At 42.6% G+C, this 24815-nt stretch overlaps 1 protein-coding gene across 6 annotated transcripts in view; it reads left to right on the top strand.

Annotated features, from left to right (window-relative positions):
- LOC109872526 (seizure protein 6 homolog) overlaps positions 1-24815 on the top strand; it is a 216983-nt gene that overhangs the window by 98710 nt on the left and 93458 nt on the right. For all 6 annotated transcript variants that reach the window (XR_004205941.1, XM_031807698.1, XM_020463795.2 and 3 more), the window contains exons 2-3: positions 342-1130; positions 4069-4208. Coding sequence is in view for 5 of the 6 variants with exons in the window: in XM_031807698.1 (XP_031663558.1) it covers positions 342-1130; positions 4069-4208 (929 nt within the window). In the remaining variant the exon portion in view is untranslated. The remainder of the gene's footprint in view (positions 1-341; positions 1131-4068; positions 4209-24815) is intronic.

Here is a 24815-nt window from a genome sequence, read left to right as displayed (position 1 = left end):
TTTCTAAGGGCCTCTTGTGGCAATTTGTCTACAGTAGTGGTTAGTTAATCAGGGTGGTTATTGTTCCACTTTACTCACTAGCCACTGCACTTAACCTTCTATGTAACAAGACATCCACTCATAATGCTCCTTCCAGCCTGGTAAATGGGGGTCCCTAACCCTGGACTAAATCCTACACTAACAGATTTTGCAATTACAACAGAGCCATATATGTATCCAATGTAGATTTTTGTTTTACTTATAAAAATGTCATGTAATATTTAGGAATCATGTTCTCTGGTATTATATTTCTCTTCTAGTATGCTCTAATACCTCCCTGTTGTTGGTGTGTTTCTCTCCAGTGTCTTCTCTAGAGAATGGAAATGTTGGGGGCCAGAGGAGAGTCGAAGCAGACAGCGGAGCCTTCACACACTCGTCCACACAGGACACAGAGAGTGAGATCCACCATTTTACCACAGCATCCTCCATGAACGTCCCCAACCACCGACCTGTCTTCAGAGGCTTCGCCCTACATGAACTCCTGCTCACTAAAGATTTCCAGGGGGACCAGCGGTTTTTCACAGACCATGGAGACGTGGAAGGACATCCCACAATGCCCGGCTCTGTTACTGCCTTTGAGGGGGGGGATGCCTCAACTCGCCTGGTGCCACATGAGGACGCCCCTGCCTTCTCTGACATCGCCACTACTGCCACGGTGGCTGCCACAACCCCCCTCACCATCTCTGCTTCCACAGACCCTGGGCTACTGGTGAGCATGGCTCAGAATAACCAGTTTGCCAAGGACAGGGAGGCAGAGAAGGTGGCAGTGACCACAGACTCCCTGACCACCCCTGTAGTGGCATCCACTGCCCCTACAGTCAGTGGCCGCAGCCCCAATGCCCCCCCCTTCCTGAATGGAAGCGCCTATGGTCAGGGGGAAGTTATCATGGAAGCCACCCTGCCCCCCCCTGTCCTGACCACCTCAGTTAGGGTGGAGAAAGGTGAGTCAGGGGAACCAGGGGTAAAGAACAAAACAGACCCTGGCATCCAGCTCACCAAACTGACCGCCTTATCCACAGGAGAGGTGGATGAGGGAATGACCACCACAACCATCATCACAACCACCACTATCACCACCATGCAGACACCAGGTAACTTCTGTTTCTATTGGTCTCATACACACACACAGTATAGAGTGAAGTAGAAGTATGTAAATCCAATTACATCCATTTGCCAACTGCTGCTTTTCTGTAATGGCCCTAATGCAATGGCTTTAGAGTAGCAGCTTTATTAATGCAGGTATCGTCAAATCACTTAAACTATCAACAGTTAAAAATGTACTCGGGGGCTGTCCAATTCGAGGTGTCGTAGAAAAATGCACTCGCTTCCCCAATGTTGCAAATATTTTCACATGACCTTGAAGCGTTAGGTTCTAGGCACGCGAGGAAAAGCCACTAGGATCGGAGAGGAGGAGGCAGAGCGTGTGTTAAGCTTTCCTGAATAACCGGGCCTGCTGGGAGCATACAATATGTGGCCACATTATTATAGGATGACTTGGGAGAATGATGATCTGCAACAGACAGCACATCTCAGTATCAAAACTTAAAATATATCCAGACTGGCCTGCAACTTTGCCTTTCTAGACCTAATAAACTGCCAAGGGCATACCCACGACTAATCCATATTGAATTAAATGATCAAATCACAGGGCTTTTGCATCGTTATTGAAATGACATTTTCACTGCAGTTTACAGGCTAGAGTAGAACTTTCATTGCATTGTGGTGTTGTAGAATAGTTTAGGTAGGATAATTGTATTGTCCCCCTCTCCTGCATTTTTTTGTCTTCACTGTTCTTTTATGTGCAATGACGTACCTGGCCTCTCCACTTACATTGAAAATTGGTGCATCTTTGAATGATTTTATGTGTGTTATGATGCTAGTTAGACTATTGCAGATCTGGAAAAACAATCCATCTACCACTATTGTCACTATGAATGTTGGATAGAGGGCAGGATAGACAGTTAGACTGGTATACTATATTGACTTATGGTATAGTAAAAGTTAACACCCAGAAAAGTGCAGTGCAGGAGTACCAAAATACCTTGATATAGGGGAGGGAGGCACATGCAAGCCGATTACAAAATGTGGCTAGGATGGAAGATATTATATAGTAAAACCTGCAAAAGGGTGAATGTAAACCAGGGGGAAAATGTACTTCTGCAAGACCCGATGCTGGAGATGAGAAGTAGGTACAGGGAGTGAACATTTAATTATCAACAGACATGGAACAGGACAGGAACAGCATCAGAACAGGGAGAATAAAACGACATGATGACAATAAATGCTGAAGCGGGGAACAGACAGATATAGGGGATGTAATGAGAGCAGGTGATTGAGTCCAGGTGAGTCCAATGAATCACTGAAGCGCGTGACGAGGGAAACATGTGTGTGTAATGATGGTGGCAGGAGTGCGTAGTGCTGGGTAGCCTAGCACCCACGAGCGCCAGGGAGAGAGAGCAGGAGCAGGCGTGACAGTACCCCCCCCCCCCCTCTAGGGGCACCACCCGGCGTCCCACCTGGGCGAGCCTGACTGGCCATCTGAGGCATGGGCGCTGGACAAGCCGGCTGAGGGTGTAGAAGCCCGAAGAATTGGCAGAGGCGTGGGAGCCTGGCAAACCAGCTGAGGCGTGGGAGCCTGACGATCCGGTTGAGGCGTAATGCCTGAGGATCCCGCTGGGATGTGGGAGCCTAGCGAGCCAGCTGAGACATGGGAGCCTGATGATCCGGCTGAGGCGTAAAAGTGCGTGACGATGGAAACAGGTGTGCATAATGATGGTGGCAGGAGTGTGTAGTGATTGGCAGACTGGCGCCCTCGATGGAGAGAGGGAGCAGGCGTGACAACTTCCCTCTCCAGTGCCCAATAAAAAAAACACACAACCTTCCCAAATCCAAAGAAAAGAGTATGACAGCCTGGGGTTGGAACCAAAACTATTTTACAATCACTTCATTTTGAACAGAACCATTATTTTTTTGTTCCATTCCACTGTTACAAATAAAAAAAAGTAACAGTTTATATCGTTCCTTTCTGTTACTTTTTAAACCTCTGAAATCATTTTAAAAAAAACATTTACATTAACATTAAATTACACTAGCACTCAGTGTGGATAGAGCAGCCTGCTTTTGAGCGTGCAAGCAATTTACATGCATTCGACAGATGAGTGTAGGGTGCGTGATGCGACTGAAATTTTGCTGGTGGGGAGAGTGTGAAAGAGGGTGGTGGAGAAGGCTTGGCTTGACACGCTGAGCATCTTGTTATGACATGTATTATCTGAATTAGGCCCACAGAATTATACCTACAGAGGAGTGGCTTCTATGATGGAACTGTGAATATCTTTCAATGTTATTTTCCACACATAACGCAACAAGTGCCTATGCAATTTCAGCAGGCAGGCTAGCAGACACTAGAATATGTTTCGGAGGGAAAGAGTAGGGCTTTGCATAGGCACTTTGTTCCGTTTTGTGAGGAAAATAATGTTATTAACTGGTTCCATGCATTTAAAATAATGGTTCTGTTCCGGAACAGTATATTTCACTTTCATTCACGGTTCTGATTTTGTTCCTCAAAAAAAATGTTGATTTTGTTCCATGACCGGTTCCAAACCGTGATGACAAAGCTTAGCAGTAACCTAAAGTGGCCTGCATGACTGCCTCTCGTTTACAGTGTTTACTCAGATTTTAGTCAGAGTCTTGTACAGCGTGGCAGGAATAGCGTTGGAGAGGGCCAGTCAGTGTTTCTCATCCTTCCGTGCTGACAGCTCCTATTCATCTGGCACCCAGGATCACAAAGCTGATCATGCGGCAAACCAATCTGCAGAGGCCGGCTCCACCTGATCTGTGCTGCCTGGCTGTCCTCTCTAGTGGGTCTAGATGGCTGAGGGGCGGCGTGATCTCCAAGGCCCGGCTGAGAGGCAGGGAATCTGGGGAGTTAATGAGGGGGTTAGAGGGCCACTGAGACACAGATGGGCTGTCAGAGATGGATCAGTAGTCTGGGAAGAGGGATCACTTGTCTTTTCATTTCTCCTGTGCCAGGTCCCTGCACTGTGAATTTCACTGACCCCGAGGGCCACATCAAGATTCCACAGCAGCATTCTACAGCGTTGTCGTCCGACCCTGGAGTGGATTGCACCTATGTGGTGACGGTCTACCTGGGATACGGGATTGAAGTACAGGTCAGTGAAAACAGGATACTGTCTAAGTTGTCCCTTTTATGGGGTTCACATCCATACACTTTCCCACATCTCAAGGTTTTAATGGAAACCTGCTCAGTGTGTTAATGTTAATGGAAATGAGAGGAAGGCTGTTAGGTCCAGGTTTGCCAATAGGCCTTGGGTTAGTGTTGCTGGACACACTGTTTTAGCACCACTCTAGCACTCTCTCTCTCTCTTCCCTACCTTCATTTAACCTAATTATCATGGCTGTCGTTAGAGCCAGCGGCTCTGATGAAGTGTTACACCTTTATGCTATTTTCAGCTGCCCAAATGCTAATGAGCTATGCAACTATTGGAATCTCAAACTAACATAACACTTCAGCTTGCTCATGAAACAAATGGGTCATGTCAACATTTATGAGTGCAGCTTATTTATGCCATTACAAAGCCTTGAGCTTCACATGACTTCAAGGAACAATACAAGAACAAAAATCAACTGCACTTCATGTTTTTAGCAAGTGTCTTACTTGTAACTAGAGTAGTTTCAAAATAAAACCATTATAGTTATTCCTGAAAATGTTCTCTTGGAGTGGTAAGGGGAAATCTGAATGCTTGTTGTGTTTCTATTCATTCATGTGGAACTTGTTATCTCTGGGCTGTCACAGCAACAGTCCCACCACAATCAATACAGACCCAGCAGCAGAGACACCACAGCACAGCGAAATGTTTAGTCAGCCGTAATTTCATAATGATCTATTGAGACACAATGGCCTACTAAAATTGTTTGCGAAAGCGTGGGTAAAAGACAAACCCCGAGTTCCATTTGCTAGCATGCATTCAGAGGGCCCTCACTTTGAATGCATCTCTTTCACTGCTCCCGTCTTGGCTGCATCCAATGTTTATCTATGGAAGCAGGCATCCGTAATTTTTTTCTCCAGGGAAGGAAGGGATTGTGCGTCTATTTTCCCTAGCAAAAATAATAATAAGTTACTTAAATTGATGTATGTGGAGTCTACATTAAATAGGTCAAAATGCATTTAGATTCATTTAAATTTCCAGACAAAATGTATAATTCTGTATCGCATTTAACAGTGAAGAGGCGACTCCGGGATGCTGGCCTTCTAGGCAGAGCTGATGCTCCAGATACTCAACTAGTCTAAATAAGGCCAGTTTAATTGCTTCTTTAATCAGGACAACAGTTTTCAGCTGTGCTAACATAATTGCAAAAGGTTTTTCTAATGATCAATTATCCTTTTAAAATTATAAACTTGGATTAGCTAACACAACGTGCCATTGGAACACAGGAGTGATGGTTGCTGATAATGGGCCTCTGTACCTATGTAGATATTCCATAAAAAATCATCTGTTTCCAGCTATAATAGTCATTTACAACATTAACAATGTCTACACTGTATTTCTGATCAATTTGATGTTATTTTAATGGACAAAAAATTTGCTTTTCTTTCGAAAACAAGGAATTTTCTAAGTGACCCAAACTTTTGAACGGAAGTGTACTTTTTGGGGCTTATGCAAATCTTCAGCCTGCGAAATTGGGCCATGATTAGTTCTTGGCTTCCCACAGGCACACATGGTAATGGCTATTGAATGTTTACTTCCTTATTTTCTGTCCTTCCTGCAAAACGATCTCCACATTACCCCTTCCCTGGCATTTCTAATACTCCAAACACCTCATTTAATACGAAAGACCTTGAATGGTTGAGCTTTTTCATCCCGCCCGGCTCTGGAGGGCTAAGATAAGTTTAGGTGGAGGGTGTTTGTTTGTATGTATGTTTTTCTCCTGCTTGGGGTTTTGGATCTATGCTAAGGTTAATGGCACACACACACACACACACACACACACACACACACACACACACACACACACACACACACACACACACACACACACACACACACACACACACACACACACACACACACACACACACACACTCTCTCAGGCAAGCTTTTGATATAGTAGCTCTTGTTCTCTCTAGCCCCTCCAGTGGACTCCTATCTCAGCAGGCAGTCTCTGTGTAGTGGAATATAATGAAATGCTGGTGCTGGTGCTGGAAAGCATGCAGAGCCCTGTTTATCAACCCACATCACTGAGGCAGGTAGCCTGATGGGATGAATATGTCCATGTGAGGACCAACTGGACCCAGGGGCTAAAAGGCTCAGACCAGTGGATGAATGGGCAGAGGCCCTTGGACAAATGTGATAAAGGGCTGTACAGTCACATGCTAGGCCTAGTGTTCTCAGTTAGAGAGATAGAACAACTCAATAGACAGTCTCGCACCTCCCTCTCTGGTGACGGCAGATATTGATTGAAGCCAGGGCATGTGTTACCACTCCAAATCATCTGCCACTCAAGGAGGCTGTACTGTCTGCAGGATGTCACAGGATCAATCTGCCCAGGCTCTTAGGACTGTAATGAAATGGACATGTAAACCTGTCCACGAGAATCCAAATAGGTCAGATCAGGTTTGCAATAAATAACTTCAATCAGACCCCCTTTCAACCGTAGAGGGGGTGGGGAAATAGGTAATGGGGATTGACACTCACGTCCTTTTGTAAATCAAAGCAGATGATTCTGGCCTGTGCTCTCCAAATTCACCAAAGGAATGTTTTTTTACATTTTATTTATTTAACCTTTATTTAACCAGGCAAGTCAGTTAAGCACAAATTCTTATTTACAATTTGGCCTACCAAAAGACAAAAGGCTTCCTGTGGGGACGGGGGTTGAGATTAAAAATGTAAAATGAATCAAATATAAATATAGGACAAAACACTCATCATGACAAGAGAGACAACACTACATAAAGAGAGACCTAAGACAACAGCATAGCATGGCAGCAAGACATGACAACACAGCATGTTAGCACCACAACATAACAACAACATGGTAGCAACACAACATGGTAGCAGCACAAAACATGGTACAAACATTATTGGGCTCAGATAACAGCACAAAGGGCAAGAAGGTAGAGACAACAAAACATCACACAAAGCAGCCAATACTGTAAGTATGAGTGTCCATGATTGAGTCTTTGAATGAAGAGATTGAGATAAAACTGTCCAGTTTGAGTGTTTGTTGCAGATCGTTCCAGTCACTAGCTGCAGCGAACTGAAAAGAAGAGCGACCCAGGGATGTGTGTGCTTTGGGGACCTGTAACAGAATGTGACTGGCAGAACGGGTGTTGTATGTGGAGGATGAGGGCTGCAGTATATATCTCAGATAGGGGGGATTGAGGCCTAAGAGGGTTTTATGAATAAGCATCAACCAGTGGGTCTTGCGACAAGTATACAGAGATGACCAGTTTACAGAGGAGTATAGAGTGCAGTGATGTGTCCTTTAAGGAGCACTGGTTGCAAATCTCATGGCCGAATGGCAAAAAACATCTAGCTGCTCGAGAGCACCCTTATCTGCCGATCTATAAATTACATCTCCGTAATCTAGCATGGGTAGGATGGTCATCTGAATCCGGGTTAGTTTGGCAGCTGGGGTAAAAGAGGAGCAATTACAATAGAGGAAATCAAGTCTAGATTTCACTTTAGCCTGCAGCTTTGATATGTGCCGAGAGAAGGGCCAGTGTACCATCTAGCCATACTCCGAAGTACTTGTATTAGGTGACTACCTCAAGCTCTAAACCCTCAGAGGTAGTAATCATACCTGTGGGGAGAGGGGCATTCTTTTATACCAAACCACATGACCTTTGTTTTGTAGGTGTTCAGAACAAGGTTAAGGGTAGAGAATGCTTGAAAGATTTGTTGTAGAGCATTTAACACAAAATCCGGGGAGGGGCCAGCTGAGTATAAGACTGTATCATCTGCATATAAATGGATGAGAGAGATTCCTACTGCCTGAGCTATGGTGTTGATGTAAATTGAGAAGAGTGTGGGGTCTAGGATTGAGCCTTGGGGTACTCCCTTGGTGACAGGCAGTGGCTGAGACAGCAGATTTTCTGACTTTATACACTGCACTCGTTGAGAGAGGTAGTTAGCAAACCAGGCCAAAGACCCCTCAGAGACACCCCTCAGAGACCCTAATACTACCATATCAAAAGCTTTGGCCAACTAATAAAAAAATTATAAAGGAAATACGGTAATTTAAAGTATTCCCACTACATAGATGAAGTTTCCATACTATGGGTTGTGCATTAAATATAAAAAATGATGAAAGTGTTTTTGTTAAGAGAGGGATGTGACTTGAGAAGTTATAAGAGATAATTGCTTTCCATAACTTTGCACATTGAGTAATCACTGCCCCGAAGTGAGGAAAGGGAGCATGCCAGCCTGCTGGAACCGCCCCTGTCAAGCAAAAGGTATAAATGACGGGTTATGAATTAACTAATTGATCCAGAGAAAGTGTGAAAGCGGCAGCTGTGCATTTAAAATGGTTTGAACTTTGAATCTCAACACAAGGTGGAGACGATAAACTCACCTCCCGGACAATCAGGTACGGCTGATTAGCTGTCCTAAGTCAGGTATTTTCGAAAGCTAATTTAAGTAGGACCATCCTGTTACTCTGCTCAAACCGTCGTATTACGCTACTCTCATCACCCCACTGGGGAACCTTTGATATGGCTGACTAGCCTATCTTCAAAGAAGCATCTTCAAGAGCGATTGGAAGGGTAGTGCTACAGAGGGTAGTACGTACGACCCAGTACATCACTGGGGCCAAGCTTCCTACATACTAGCTGTCAGAGGAAAGGCCAAAAAATGGTCAAAGAATCTAGTCACTCAAGTCATATACTGTTTTTTTTTGCTACCACACGGCAAGCGGTACCGGAGTGCCAAGTCTAGGACCAAAAGGCTCCTTAACAGCTTCAACACCCAAGCCATAAGACTGCTGAACAATTAACCAAATGGCCACCGGATTATTTACATTGACCCCCCCCCCCTCCATTGTTTTTTTACACTGCTGCTACTCACTGTTTATTATCTATGCATCTACCCCTTGTATATAGCTTCATTATTGTTATTTTATTGTATTACTTTTATAATTTTTTACTTTTGTTTATTTGCAAAATATTTTCTTAACTCTTTCTTGAACTGCACTGTTGGTTAAGGGCTTGTAAGTACGCATTTCATGGTAAGGTCTACACGTTGTATTCGGCGCATGGGACAAATAAAGTTTGATATGAAAATCAACTCTGTAGTTCTGTTCAGTACTACACAACAAGTCACCAGTTACCGGACAACTACAAAGAAGGACAACAGTAGAAGAGTTGTTGGAACCATTTTGGACAATCAGAGCCATACAAGCATGCCGCGAAAGGCCCAACACCCTTTCCAAGGCTGCCCTATTCCCCGAGATCCCCGGCGAACCCAGGCATTTCACTTAAATACATGAATGATTTCTTGCTCAAAGCGGTTCGTGTGCAAAGTATATGGTTATTGTAGGTGAGAGTAGTTTCTGAATGTGGCTTTGTTAAGTGTCTCTGTCCTTCTCTCTCCCTCTCCATCTCTTCTTTAATAAGCATCCATGTTGTTGTCATTCCACTAGGGAACTGTTTTCTGCGTAATAAGTCTCCAGTCAATAGACAGTGCAGAGTGTGTGTGTTTATCCTGTGTTCTCGTTTAATTAGCTAGTAAATACATAATTAAACCAATTTCTGTACTACTGATTCATAAGTAAGGCTCCCGCTTTTGCAGATGCAAGGAGGATACGACTGTTCAGAATGGTGATATGATATGAGGTTATGATTTATAAGTTGACTGTTTATAGATGTGACAGGTAAAAACCTTATAGAGTTTAATTTGGGAGATGGTAACTCTTTAAAGAACCGCTCTCGTGGTGCCCCAAATCCGAATGTTAATTGTTACATGATTAATGATTAATCGGGTAACAATGAAACATACAGTAGTTAGTTAATTAGATAAATAACAGTCTTTAGATGAATGTTAGTCTAGTCATGACACCTGAGAGTGTCCTGCAGAGTGGCATGTTGTCCAGAATGTTAATGTCAGCTCTAGTGGATAAGGTGCCGGATTCTGTAGACAAGGACATATATCCAAGCCTGACCCACTGCACATGCATTGCATATCCTTGAATAGTAACAGGTGTGAGATTATGTTCAGTATCTCTGTTTATCTCTAATCCTTAACATAATCTCACACCTGTCACTTTAATTTCTACTTACTTCTCATATATTAAGTGAATTGACTAATAAAAAGGAGTGAATATGCATTGTATATTGGTGCTGCCACCAGGGGCAACACAAGGTTGAAGCATCTCTTATGGATCACTTCTTCAGAATTACAGTTATTATGAGTTTGTATTCATCTCTCTCACAACACTCTGCTCAATTATTAAGGGTTCTGTTCCGAGGTGCCTCCCATGTGCATATTTCTCTCTCGCTGTATAGATTCTGCTCGAGGAGGGATGTAATTACGATCTTCACTGTTGGATGAATCAATAAAACGCATGCATAGGCGCACACACATTCATTATATTTCATAGTAAACTGTACGAAAACACAAGCGCACACCACACACTCACTAAAATACATTTTGACCATGAAAAGTGAAAGGGAAGTGCAAACATGATTCTTCTTTTTATAGGACACATCAATTATAATGCCCTACAGTATGTGAAATAAAGAATGTTGTTCAGTAGAGCCTCATGAGTTTTCTCATAAAGTCTTAGTCCCTAATTTTCTTTTTCATAATCCAAGGAGAAAGAATATTTTTCAATGTTATGTGCTCTCAACATGTTACCCTTTGATACTCGTAGCTCCCCTTGTTTACAATCATTAACAGTCAGACAGTACATGAGGGGAACCTTCATGCTTAATCACCAACTTTTACAACCCAAAACTCAATAAAGACTTGGCTTGGACACCCTGCCACTGATTGAGTAAATTGCTGTTGTTATAATGTACTCTTGAAGATGTTTGTGAGAAGTGATGTCATCCCTCCGCTTTACTTTGATTAGTTTAGTTCCCCCGAAAGCTCATATATACATACTCTGACTGTGAACTTGAGGGCCAGACCTGACCAAGTAAGCTGACTTCATACAGTATATCAGTGGCCATCAGAGAGGGCGAGATGGAGGGAGCGTGAAAGTATCTAGCGGTCATGATCTAGCCAGACAGACAGGATGGACGGACGGCCGCTCCAGGCACCCGCTACTCACACTAATAATAACCTCAGCCTTGATTGGATGGGAAACATTGACAAGACTATGAAGGGCAGAGTAGCGTCGTGCGTCTCCTTTTACGATCCTACCCTATTCTGTCATGCTGTGATCACAATCTCTTTGACTCTCCACACATATTCTCCTGTTCCACAGCTACGCGAAATTTGAGGAGACATAGACCGATGTGACCGACCGGCTCAATTCGGTCTTATGGAGCAAAATTTGAAATGCTGTTTTTTACATTGGATAAAAGTAGAGAGCTTGAAAATGGTATATCATACACTGTAGTTGAGGAACAATGGGAAAGTAATTCTGCTTTGAAAGTTGATAAACTTGTAACCTCACTTTTGAGAAAATGGCCCTTGAATGTTTTGCTACCTACTGGAGAGCTCTGCTTTGTCTACACCCATTCAGCATCGTTCACATCCTTTTAAGCTTTAGCCCCACCCATCTCTTTAAGGATTCATATTTGAGGCTATTTGAGCTGGTCAGTGTGTGTCGGTAATCCTGTCTAAGCAGCTTTTTAAAAATGTATTGCGTAGTTAAACTGCATAAGTGTTGCTCTAAACTTTCTGGAGGACCGAGTTTTGAAATCAGTGGAATTCCAGTATGATTGCTAAGGAGATGGAGAAAACAGCTGTCTCCGGATTACATCTTCAAACTAAGGGCAACCATGTCATCGGTGACAGGAGAAGCGTCCATCCATGATACCGCGTTACCCATGATACCCATCCATGGGTAAAATAGTCTAGCTAGCTACATTTTCAGATATTACACGTTTCTAATTTGACAGAAGCTGGTTTAATTTCAAGTTAAAGTGTACTGTTAGCTAGCTAACTTTAGCTGGCTGGCTCGCTAGCTAACGTTATATGTATGATCTTATTATTTGAATCTCAGAGCCATTTTCTTGGCTATTTAACCTCTAGCGTCGAGCAATCCCGTATCCGGGAGCGTAATTATAACCTCAAGCTCATTACCATAACGCAACGTTAAAGCTTAATGTTAGCTAGCTAACATTGAACCTGGTTGGTTAGCTACCTGCAGATTCATGCAGGACAGTAACTTCATGAGTTGGGATTATAGTTCATTGTTTAGCTAGCTAATGTTTCGTGTGTGTGATCTTATTATTCATATCTCAGAGCCATTTGCTTGGCTAATTATAGCCTAATGTTAGCTAGCTAATATCCTGATGAAGACAGCTTGTCTGACGAAATGTTGGATATTAGGTAAAAAAAATGATTGCATCCTACAGTGTGCAGCTCTCCTTTTTCTAATGTTAGATAGCTAACATTGAACCTGGTTGGTTAGCTACCTGCATATTCATTCAGGGTAGTAACGTTATGAGTTGCAATTATGGTTCATTGGATAGCTAGCTAGCCAGCTAGCTACATGTCTTAACAAAAGACTCCACTATGCAATTAACCATTTTGGGTGCATTTCTAAATTCGGTATGTCCATCCACTCCAATATCAGAGCACTCTCGTCTGAGTGTGCCAGAGTGCAGAATAGCTGCTGAATTTCCAAATGCTAAACACCCGTTGAATATGGCCGGTGTCAGTAATGTTGGCAAAAAAGCATAATTCAATTGTTGCCAGCAGCACAGTTGTAATCACCTACACTCTGGATAACATAAAAACGGACTAATTATGTAATTATGTTGAATGGCAAACAGTATGCCAAGTAGGAGTAAAGATGTGTTAAGCAACTTTGGGCAGTGGTTTTAAGCCCACACGTTGGTTCTCCCCTCTTTCCTTGCATATCCCTGTAAGTAGCAGGGTTGAACAGGAGGCTGACAGGCCTGTCAGGAGGAATGGTGTGTGCAGCATGCAGGCTTCCTGCTGATAGTCACTCATCATTGAGGGTCACTGTGTACTGCTCTTATTGCTGTTTCCCATAGATAAGTGGGCCGAGAGGCTATCTGCAGCACAGAGTGCAATAGTATCATAATCTCAGCGACTCCCATTTCCCCAGTAAGTCTCTGCTATCACAACTGTTACAGTCCAGTTCATTCAGATATCAGCTATTTACCTGTATTTCCCCTGGTGATAATTCTATAGATTACAGGGCTTTTTGAAACCTTTCCTTCATTGTTATCCTGCCTGATTGTGATATGAATGGTTCTCAGAAGAGCTGACCATCTTCTCCACACAGACACTCCAGCTGGTTGTCAATCAGTTCACTGTTGGTCTAATGTAATTTCACCAATAATGAGTATTGATATTGCCAGGGGCGCCACTTTGGTTTTAGAAGTGGTGGGGAACATAACCTGGCGGGGGGCCTGCGGGACTTCCCCTGCATTTTTTTTGGACATCTAAAGCTAATTTCCTGCATTTTCACACAATCGAATATGCTGTCTCTATTTAGAATAAAAAGTAAGCAAGAATGCCCACAGTCATAAAGCTACGTAAGATATTATTAAATATGTTTAAGTGATTAATAAGACTCAACTAGATCTAGGATAATTCAATTACAAATATTGTGCTGCACCTTTAACCAATAGCCTAACAAATGAACAACTCTTGAAAAAATACAGACTTTTGTTTTTCTTTATTAAGACATCCTTTACATCGAATTTCAGACCGACCAGCCAGCCCGAGCCACCTGCACGACTGACCCTCCACCAGTCTAGTCAATAGCTCAATTCTCTCTCAACACAATTTCCTTCCCAGTTCACACCTTACTTTTTTTTATTCCCAAGTTAAAGGTTTAGAAACAAAAGAACTAAACAAAAAAAACACATATACGTCAAATATTCATTAATGCACAGAAACAGCAAATCCTCTAAAATGAATCTCATAGAACTAATAGTACTGTAGAGCTCTTTTTGCTTGGACACAATATAGCTGGGTCACGCCATCCCTGTCCCTAGGGGTCCACCACCCTGCAGTGCCCAAACCCAACACACCCCACTCAGCTTAAGGATTTTAGTGAAACATTGTTAAGCCAAGACCAGAGTGACGGGAGACTTCCAGGGCCAGGACTGATCAGCTCAGCAGCTAGGGATTGCCTAAATAGGTATCTCCCCTGATGTGGGCATGTTTTCAATAGAGACACCCCTTTGCCATACTGTATTCTATATAAGGCATCCAGACCTTGTGAAAGTTGCCCAATCTTGTAATAAATCATATCTAGTGATACATAACTTGACATTGTGGGATGATAACCAACCTTCCAATTAACGGCAATGCATTTTTTAGCCACTGTAAATGCGTGCCTACACAGTTTCTTCACATAACAGTCTCCAGTGTCATAATGTCCAAGCAAACTTAAACAGGTAGAAGGGGGAATCTGTAGACATGCTGAGATAAAAGAACATACACTTTGCCAGAATTCAGCCAACCTTCACAAGACCATAACATATGCAAATATGTCCCCTTTTGTGCTTTACACCTCCAGCAGAGGAATAGCATTTCTGAGTGTAAAAGTAATTCAGTTTCACTGGCATATAGTAAGTTCTATGGATTGTGTGAAGGTCTTCCTCACATTTTTGTTTGACATGTTTTATGTCATTGGGAAAAGCCTCTATCAACCCTTGATACAGTTTGGAAATCATCTTTGGAGGTTTGTCAGACTGCCTTAAAATAGCATCTGTCTTGTCCAGTGTTTCCTGTACAGCGAGAATAAAGTTCTCGCTAAAAAATTCCCCTCACCTCCGCCACAGGCTGGTTGCCTGGCTGCCTGACCCTGCTGAGACCCCTGTCACCATCTGAAAATGAGGCATGACAAAGAATTACCTTTGTGTACATTATGTTATCCAAGAATAGAAACAATGGTTCAATCATTGAAATGACCATTATTCCCAGATCCCAGACTGTAGCTTTAAGCTTAAACTGCTGTCCTGTAGCTACTGTAGGTCTACCCATCAGATCAAGATGGAACTTTGTGTCATTAACTGATATTGTTAATATAAGAATATTTTGAAGATAAATACACAATGCAGAGGATGAGAGGACTAGAGTTAATGATCAATAGGAGTTGAGTTTCATTTCAACATCTGTCTAGAATCTGTGGAATGTCACTACTAAACTCAGAGCTACATGTAATATCAATTGCTAACATTAATATACTGCAAAATTCACCTGAGCTCCATAGACTGGTCATCCCTTGCTGTTTGACCCTGCAGGGACACCTGTCACCATCTTATCCTGCTAAGACATGATGAGCATAGTGTTGTGTACTGACTGCACTAGAGTGTTGCATTCCCGCGGGACGCCTGCTGTGGACTGCATTTTTCATGCTACAGGCAGATGAAAATATATTTGTTGTCCCACAGATAATTTGTAAACGGTCCTCTTTCTGCGTTGTATGCATTAGCCTACCTATTGTATTAAAACCACATATTTTGCACATTATTCACACACTCGTGAATTCGTGAGAGTTCAAATGCGCCTAGTATTTGAAATAGAGTAGGCTGCCTACATGGGCGAAGAATCACTTGGTAGTTAACTTGAATATGAAATGAAATTCAATATTATTAGACTATAGTTCCCTAGTGTCTGTAAATAAATATTAATAATGGAAAGAAGTGGAGGGTGCTCAACCAACGTGAATCGAAATACAATAAAAAAAATTAACCATGGGCACACATAGGTTAGGCGAGTGTTGCACCTTTTCATTTTCAATAAGTATTGATTACCTATGTATTTATTTGTCTCTGCCTGACAAATCATCTTCTTGAAAGGTAAGTTATATCCTATTGGCCTATGCAAAACGTAGCCAGTGTTGCGTCATCATTCTTGCTGCTTCCAGTTCAGTAGCCATACCTGCGAGATCAGGTGCGCATGTGGTCTCAGTTAAATAGAGTAGCCTATAGCCTATGCATGGGCAGAGAAGCACAGGGAAGTTATCTTTCCAAAGAAATATACTTCCTAAATAGGCCTACGACTAGGCTATAGTTTACTACGTTGCCTAGAAATAGGCCTAAATGTTGATCACCCATATTTCTCCATCAAAAAATGTTCCCACTCCTAAAAGGTAGGCTATACAAATATAGCCCAGTAATACAATATAAGGGCCATGTGAATCTCTGGTAATTTAATTAAATGTATTTTTGCACATTTTATATTGCCTATTGGGTGCTAAATTGCTGGGACCATGGCTTGCAAGTGAACTGCGTCACATACACCTAAAATAACATTGCGGGACTGCAGTTGGGTTTGGGACCAGTTCTTGCAGTAGCGGGTGAGAGTCGAACAGAAAGCCAACAGATGTGGGCTGGAGCAGGATGAAGAAATCAGTCCCTCGCAGACCTCTACTGTGCACCATGACAGTGACGCCTGTAACGTTAGAGCTGTTTATTGCTGTGTCAATGTGAAAAGTAGGGAATTAGCTTGGGAAACTGACAGATCAATAACGTTACATTGCCGTACTGACTAATACAACTCACATTGCACCGAAAAAATGGCAGAACATCAATCTTCAATCGTTTGACCGATGGTTTCATCGTTTTATTCAGGTCTAGTGTGATTGAGGCAAAAATAATAGCTAATGTTAGCAAACTTTTTGCCCTGCTCTCTCTCGAATGGTACATCAACTGGCAAAGCTAGTCAAGCTCATTTACTTCTGAATGGACAAAACATTTCCATATAAAAAACAGCTGTTAGCGATATGAGCTTGGCTATTATTACTATCTGACAGGTGACAAGAGGCTAAATCTGACCTGGCTATGGTAGCTACTAACTAGCCTAGCTTATTAATTCCCCTCAGTCGAGAGGGGATGAAACATTAGCTAACGTTACATGTCAGTTACAATACTAGCTCAGCACTGCAAATAAACACTTGTTTTTTTCTGTTAAGTTAACTTCTTGACGCACCCATCCCTTTAGCGGGATCATTTTCATCATCACCCGCTGAATTGCAGCGCGACAAATTCAAATTCAATTACTAAAAAGATTACATTTTCATGAAATCACAAGTGCAATATAGCAAAACACAGCTTAGCTTGTTGTTAATGCAAGGCATCCAATGGAACAGAGAGCTTTCAGGAAAAACAGCACCACCCGGTTTGATTTTCCTCAGGTTTTCGCCTGCAATATCAGTTCTGTTATACTCACAGAAAATATTTTGACAGTTTTGGAAACTTTAGAGTGTTTTCTATCCTAATCTGACAATTATATGCACCTGCCTGGATATAGTTTTGATGTACTTCTGATGGTGATGATATAACCTTACATGCTAGACTAACTTACTCTTCCTTTAAAAGCCACTGGCCATTTCTTCTCAATAAAAGTAGACATACATTGAGTGTAAAATATATTAGGATCCATTATTGATGTCACCTGTTAAATCCACTTCAATCAGTGTACATGAAGGGGAGGAGAGAGGTTAAAGAATAATTTTGACGCCTTGAGAAAATTGAGACATGGATTGTGTGCCAGTCAAAGGGTGAATGAGTAAGACAAAATAATTAAGGTCAAGAACTGCAACACTGCTGTTTTTTTTAAGCTCAGTAGTTTCATGTGTGTGTCAAGAATGGTCCACCACTGAAAGGACATCCAGCCAACTTGACACAACTGTGGGAAGCATTTGAGTTAACATGGTCAGCATCCCGATGGAAAGCTTTCGACACCTTGTATGCCCCGACTAATTGAGGCTGTTCTGAGGGCAAAAGTGGTGCAACTCAATATTAAGAAGTGTTCTTCAGTGTGTATCCTTCTCTGTGCATACAGAGACACAGTATGTTACATAGACCTAGCTCGTTTAAAATGCATTACATAAACCACAAAACAAATCTCTTTATTTACACCCAGAAAACAGAAGCGCACATATTCAGGTCATATCAATTAATAACACCAGAATTTTTATTTTATTTTTTAAAAACCTGCATTCTCTCTGCCCCTTCAATTTAAGAGCAGACTTGTGTCATTCATTTATGTAATCTTTTCAGACACTAATCTCTTTTTCATCATGATTGGAGATAAAGGAGGACAGATTAAATAGATTTTTGCTGGAGCCCAGTGTAAATTGATTGCTTCTGCCTTTCTGATCAGCCCAGTGTGTGTCTGGGTGTCCTCCTGGAGTTTAGAGTTAAGCACTGGATCCACTGGGGCAGAGACATCCGCTCATGTTATCTACGAGTTTTCTACTTGATTATAGAGATTGGGTTTTGTGATAACCAAGTAGTATACAATTAGATCAGAACGGCAGTGGTAACAACGACAGTGTTTGTTTTTTAAGTCATCCACCGCTGTCTAATTTGTAATCAGTAATCCAATTTAATGTGCCACTGTTGTAATGTAATTGAATAATGTGGTAATCATACCATTTCTCAAGCATGGATGTTGCAGTGCATATTCATCACCTTCGATACACTCTTAGAAAAGCATTGCTTTCTAGAACCTTAAAGGGTTCTTTGACTTTCCCCATAGAAGAACCCTTTGAAGAATCCTTTTTGGTTTCAGGTAAAACCATATTGGGTTCCATGTAGAACCTTTTTCCCAAAGAGTTCTTCATGGAACCCAAAATAGTTCTACCTGGAACTAAAAATGGTTCTTTCTACCTGTAACCAAAAAGGATTCTACTTTGGGGACAGCTGTTTTGGAACCCTTTTTTTTCCGAGGAGGGTACAAACCAAGATAACAGAACTGGATCAGTGTGAGACTTTATATAAATCCTCAAGATGCGTCCCATAGACCATCAAGTTCTTTCTTCAGACCTTTTATGACCCATACATTATATTGTCTTGTTTATTCATCAAACGGTTCAGCTGCAATAGATTTACCAGTTCTGATTTCTAAAAGTGTTAATGATTGGATTGTTGCGCTATATTCAGGGTGTTAGCCACTAGCTAGACGTAAGAATGTAGATGTTTTTTATTCAGTATTTACCACAGTGATAAAGTTTCATGAATGACCCCTCTCGAAGTTGATTTCCTGGACTCTCTCTGCCTCCTCTCCTCTAACAGACAGTGAACAAAGAGGAAACGCCTCCACCGAGTGAAACAGTAGGGACACTAGCAAGCCGGCTGGCTGTTCCTCAGTACATACGGTTGAAGTTGTAGGAGGGAGGGAGCATCCTGTTGAAGTGTAATTGCAGAAAAACCTTGTGGAGCGTGCTTCTCTCCAGGGCTCTGCTCTCACCCATGCGCCAGCTGCCTTGCAGGGACTCACTATCCCCACAGACAGACAGGACAGTAGAGGTGAGGGAGGAGCGGAATGGAGGGATGGAGAAGATGGAGAGGCAAAGGCCACAGAGTAGAGTTGCGCTGAAAAATATTTGTTAACATTAGGATTCCTTATGTTGCTCCGCCGTAATTACACTGAAGCCCTATCGTGCGACACAGCTGGTAGAGTTTCTAAACACGTATAGAGCTGCTCTCTGAGACCTCTCGGCCCCCCAGTAGCCCCCCTGATATACCAACACACCAACGAGTCTGGGGGAGGGAGGCAACACATAATCAAGACGAGACCTTTTCTGTGTTTGGTCTTCTCTCAACACTCTCGGAGTCTTGCACAGGAGGGCAAGTGAGGAAGAAATATGTATCAGGGACATTGACTGCAATTAGCTTGGTGGCTCAACCTCACTGCTGCAGCTATCAACAGTGAATACATTATACGTTTTTGTAAATCTGTCTTTTAGGTAAAGGTTTCCCAACCCCCCACCCGGGTGTACGTTTTGGTTTTTGCCCTAACACTACACAGCTGATTCAAATAATCAAAGCTTGACGATGAGTTGGTTATTTGAATCAGCTGTGTAGTGCTAGGGAAAAAACATAACCTGCCCCAGGACTGAGTTTGGGTAACACTGCCTTAGGTTAGTTAATGTTCACCATACCGATCACTCATTAGTAACCAGTTCTCAATAAGTGAGTACATTTTGTTACAGTGTTGGATGCAGCAGCATCCACATAGAAAACGGCAGATAGGTTGAGTTTGGGAAACAGAAACTCATTACTTTGTTTCTATTCTTGTTCTTTTCCACCTCTCCACATCACCTCAGATGAGTTGTTTTTTTAGGGGACAGGTGAAGTGTTTCCAGAGTTGGCCAGAGCATCTGAACTATTAAGGAGTGTTTCTGATCAAATAATGCCTGTCGGTTAGCTATCAGCTCTCTCCAGGCCACCTTGATCTCTCTGATACATTCTGTTCCCCTGCCCACTCGTCTACCTGGCCCCTTCTTTAGGGGTTACCATCTGGAACACTCCTGTTATACACTCCTCTCGACTCTCCTATCTCTCTTCAGACGGGCCTCCTCCTGTTCCCCCTTCTGATTATACAGGGTCCGAATGGACAGAATGGAGAGAGGGGATCAGAGAGGAGAGAGAGAGAGGAGAAAGATAGCATAAGGGGTTTGAGGGGAATGAACCTTAGAATCTTTGAAGCTTTTCAGAGTCATGGAAACTGGATGTGGTTCATTTCACAAAGCATGGTTTGGAAAAGATTCCATTTTCCATGAGGTTGGAGTCAGCATCATTCAAAGCAGAAAGTAAAGGGGGATTTGTCACACAGCCTGCTTCTGAGGTCAAGGTACACTGATATCATCTCAATAACACACTGCGATTAGTCTTACTCTCCAGCACCGCACAGCTATCTTTCCACCCCTCCCTCTCTCTTTCTCCTTCTCTCTCTCCTCTTCACTCTCTTACTTCTTCTCTCTCTCCTCTTCACTCTTACTTCTTCTCTCTCTATCTCATTTTCCCTATTTCCCTCCTCTCTCGCTCTGCTATTTTTCTCTCTCCTCTCTTTCTCTCTCTTCCTGGCCTGATTTGACAAACACTCAGGGATATATTATTGGGAAACAGGGACCAATTAAAATGAAGGTATATCAGGCTCTCCTTCAGCTATGCTAGATACATCTGTGAGAAAATTGGGTTGCGCTATTAAAAGCTGAGTAAGTGGTCTGAATGGCATATTTCTGTGGATATATACAGTGCCTTCGGAAAATATTCAGACCCCTTGACTTTCAAAATGTTGTTACGTTACAGGCTTATTCTAAAATGGATTAAATAAAAAACAATCCTCAGCAATATACACACATTACTCAATAATGACAAAGCAAAACTGGTTTTAGAAGACTTTGCAAATATATATATATATTTTTTTATTTAACAGAAATATCTTATTTACTTAAGTATTCAGACCCTTTGCTATGAGACTCAAAATGTTGTATTTATTTATATATTTTTCCAGGTAAGTTGACTGAGAACACATTCTCATTTACAGCAACAACCTGGGGAATAGTTACAGGGGAGAGGAATGAGCCAATTGTAAATTGGGGATTATTAGGTGAACATGATGGTTTGAGGGCCAGATTGGGAATTTAGCCAAGTGCCATGGGATCTTTAATGACCTCAGAGAGTCAGGACACCCGTTTAATGTCCCATCTGAAAGACTGCACCCTACACAATGCCAATATTTTTTAGACCAGAGTAAAGAGTGCCTCCTACTTGCCCTCCAACACCACTTCCAGCAGCACCTGGTCTCCCATCCAGGGACTGACCAGGACCAACCCTGCTTAGCTTCAGAAGCAAGCCAGCAGTGCTATGCAGGGTGGTATGCTGCTGGCAATTGAGCTACGGTGCATCCTGTTTCCATTGATCATCATTGAGATGTTTCCACAACTTCACCTGTGGTAAATTCAATAGCTTGGACATGATTTGGAAAGGCAAACACCTGTCTATGTCAGTTCCCACTGTTAGTTCATGTCAGAGCAAAAACCCAGCCATGAGGTCGATGTAATTGTCCGTAGAGCTGCGAGATAGGATTGTGTCAAAGCACAGATCTGGGGAAGTGTACCAAAAAATATCTGCAGCATTGAAGGTCCACAAGAACACAGTGGCCTCCATCATTCTTAAATGGAAGAAGTTTGGAACCACAAAGACTCTTTCTAGAGTTGGCAGCCCGGCCAAACTGAGCAATCGGGGGAGAAGGGCCTTGGTCAGGGAGGGGACCAAGAACCCGATTGTAACTCTGACAGAGTTCTAGAGTTCCTCTGTGGAGATGGGAGAACCTTGCAGAAGGTCAACCATCTCTGCAGCACTCCATCAATCTGGCCTTTGTGGTAGAGTGGCCAGACGGAAGCCACTCCTCAACTTGGAGTTTGCCAAAGGCACCTAAAGTCTCTCAGAATTTGAAAAACAACATTCTCTGGTCTGATGAAACCAAGATTGAACTCTTTGGCCTGAATGCCAAGCGTCACATCTGGAGGAAACCTGGCACCATCCCTACGGTGGTGTCAGCATCATGCTGAGTGGATGTTTTTCAGCGGCAGGGACTGGGAGACGAGTCAGGATCGAGGCAAAGGTGAACGGAGCAAAGTACAGAGAGATCCTTGATGAAAACCTTCTCCAGAGCCCTCAGGACCTAAGACTGGTGGCGAAGGTTCACCTTCCAACAGGACAACGACTTTGGGACAAGTCTTTGAATGTCCTTGAGTGGCCCAGCCAGAGCCCAGACTTGAACCCGATCAAACATCTCTGGAGAGACCTGAAAATAGCTTTGCAGCAACGCTCCCCATCCAACCTTACAGAGCTTGAGAGGATCTGTAGACGAGAATGGGAGAAACTCCCCAAATACAAGTGTGTCAAGCTTGTAGTGTCATACCTAAGAAGACTTGATGCTGTCATCGCTGCCAAAGGTGCTCCAGAAAAGTTCAAAGTAAAGGTTTTGAATACTTCTGTAAATGTGATATTTCAGTTGTTTTTAAAAAATAAATTAGCAAGCATTTCTGAAAATGTGTTTTTGCCTTCTCATTATAGGGTATTGTGTGTAGATTAATGAGGGAATTTAAAAATAGTAATAATAATTTAGAATAAGGCTGTAACGTAACTAAATGTGGAGAAAGTCAAGGGGTCGGAATACTTTCCGAAGGCACTGTATGTTCATGTATTGCTGTTATGTAGAATAACATACTGACCTCAGCATTTTTCTTCTGGTGGAGATTAATTAAACATTCATAGAATATTAAAACAATGCTATTTCCAGTCCTGCATTAAGTGACATGCAGTTTATGAAAGCTTCATAAAGCCTTCATAAAGCCTTCATAAAGCCTTCATAAAGCCTTCATAAACAGAAATGTGTTACAAATCATCTATACATTTATTTCATGCTTTATAGGATTTATAGGATTTGTGACATAACTGTGTGACATAACTGTGTGACATAACCACCAATGTCAAATATGACATAAACCTGTGCTTTGTAAAGGGTGGGATAAGCACAGATTAATAAATTAAGGCTTTATAAATCATATTAAATTGAGGATTCATAAAGCATGTATAACCCTGTTATGCATTTTGGTAGAGCATTGCAACGCCAGGAAAGTGGGTTCGATTCCCAAGACCACCCGTACATACAAATGTATTAATGCATGTCTCTTTGGAATAAAGTGTCTGGTAAATTGTATATATCATATTACTTTAAAACATTTCTAGGATGGGCCAACCTCTATCCCTCTTGGGTACATAGTCAATATTGGACCTGACCTCAACCTTCCCTAAAATGCTGTGCTGCAGGATGACACACACTCTAAAGTGTGTCTGGTATTATTTTATTTTTGATTGTGTATGTGCCCTTTAATTCAGTGGGTATACCCTGCAATATTGTTTGGTTGGTGGGGTTTTTGTAGTGCAGTAAGCACACGCATGTCAACATCAGAAGCCTCCTGCCTAAGTTTGTTTTACTCACTGCTTTAGCACACTCTGCTAACCCTGATGTCCTTGCCGTGTCAGAATCCTGGCTCAGGAAGGCCACCAAAAATTCAGAGATTTCCATACCCAACTATAACATTTTCCGTCAAGATAGAACCGCCAAAGGGGGAGGAGTTGCAGTCTACTGCAGAGATAGCCTGCAAAGTAATGTCATACTTTCCAGGTCCATAGCCAAACAGTTCGAACTACTAATTTAAAAAATTACTCTTTCCAGAAATAAGTCTCTCACTGTTGCCGCCTGCTACCGACCCCCCTCAGCTCCCAGTTGTGCCCTGGACACCATTTGTGAATTGATCGCCCCCCATCTAGCTTCAGAGTTTGTTCTGTTAGGTGACCTAAACTGGGATATGCTTAACACCCCGGCAGTCCTACAATCTAAGCTAGATGCCCTCAATCTCAACCCACCAGGTACAAACCTAAATCTGTAAACAAGGGCACCCTCATAGATGTCATCCTGACCAACTGGCCCTCCAAATACACCTCCGCTGTCTTCAACCAGGATCTCAGCGATCACTGCCTCATTGCCTGTATCCGCTACGGAGCCGCAGTCAAACGACCACCCCTCATCACTGTCAAACGCTCCCTAAAACACTTCTGTGAGCAGGCCTTTCTAATCGACCTGGCCCGGGTATCCGGGAAGGACATTGACCTCACCCCGTCAGTTGAGGATGCCTGATAGCATCAAATAGTCCCCGCGATATGCAACTGTTCAGGGAAGTCAGGAACCAATACACGCAGTCAGTCAGGAAAGCTAAGGCCAGCTTCTTCAGGCAGAAGTTTGCATCCTGTAGCTCCAACTCCAAAAAGTTCTGGGACACTGTGAAGTCCATGGAGAACA

Source organism: Oncorhynchus kisutch, linkage group LG28 (genome assembly GCF_002021735.2).
Source record: "Oncorhynchus kisutch isolate 150728-3 linkage group LG28, Okis_V2, whole genome shotgun sequence".
In the NCBI taxonomy this organism is placed as follows: Eukaryota; Metazoa; Chordata; class Actinopteri; order Salmoniformes; family Salmonidae; genus Oncorhynchus; species Oncorhynchus kisutch.
Note: the sequence above shows the minus strand (reverse complement) of the source record. Positions and strands in the feature narration are given on the sequence as shown.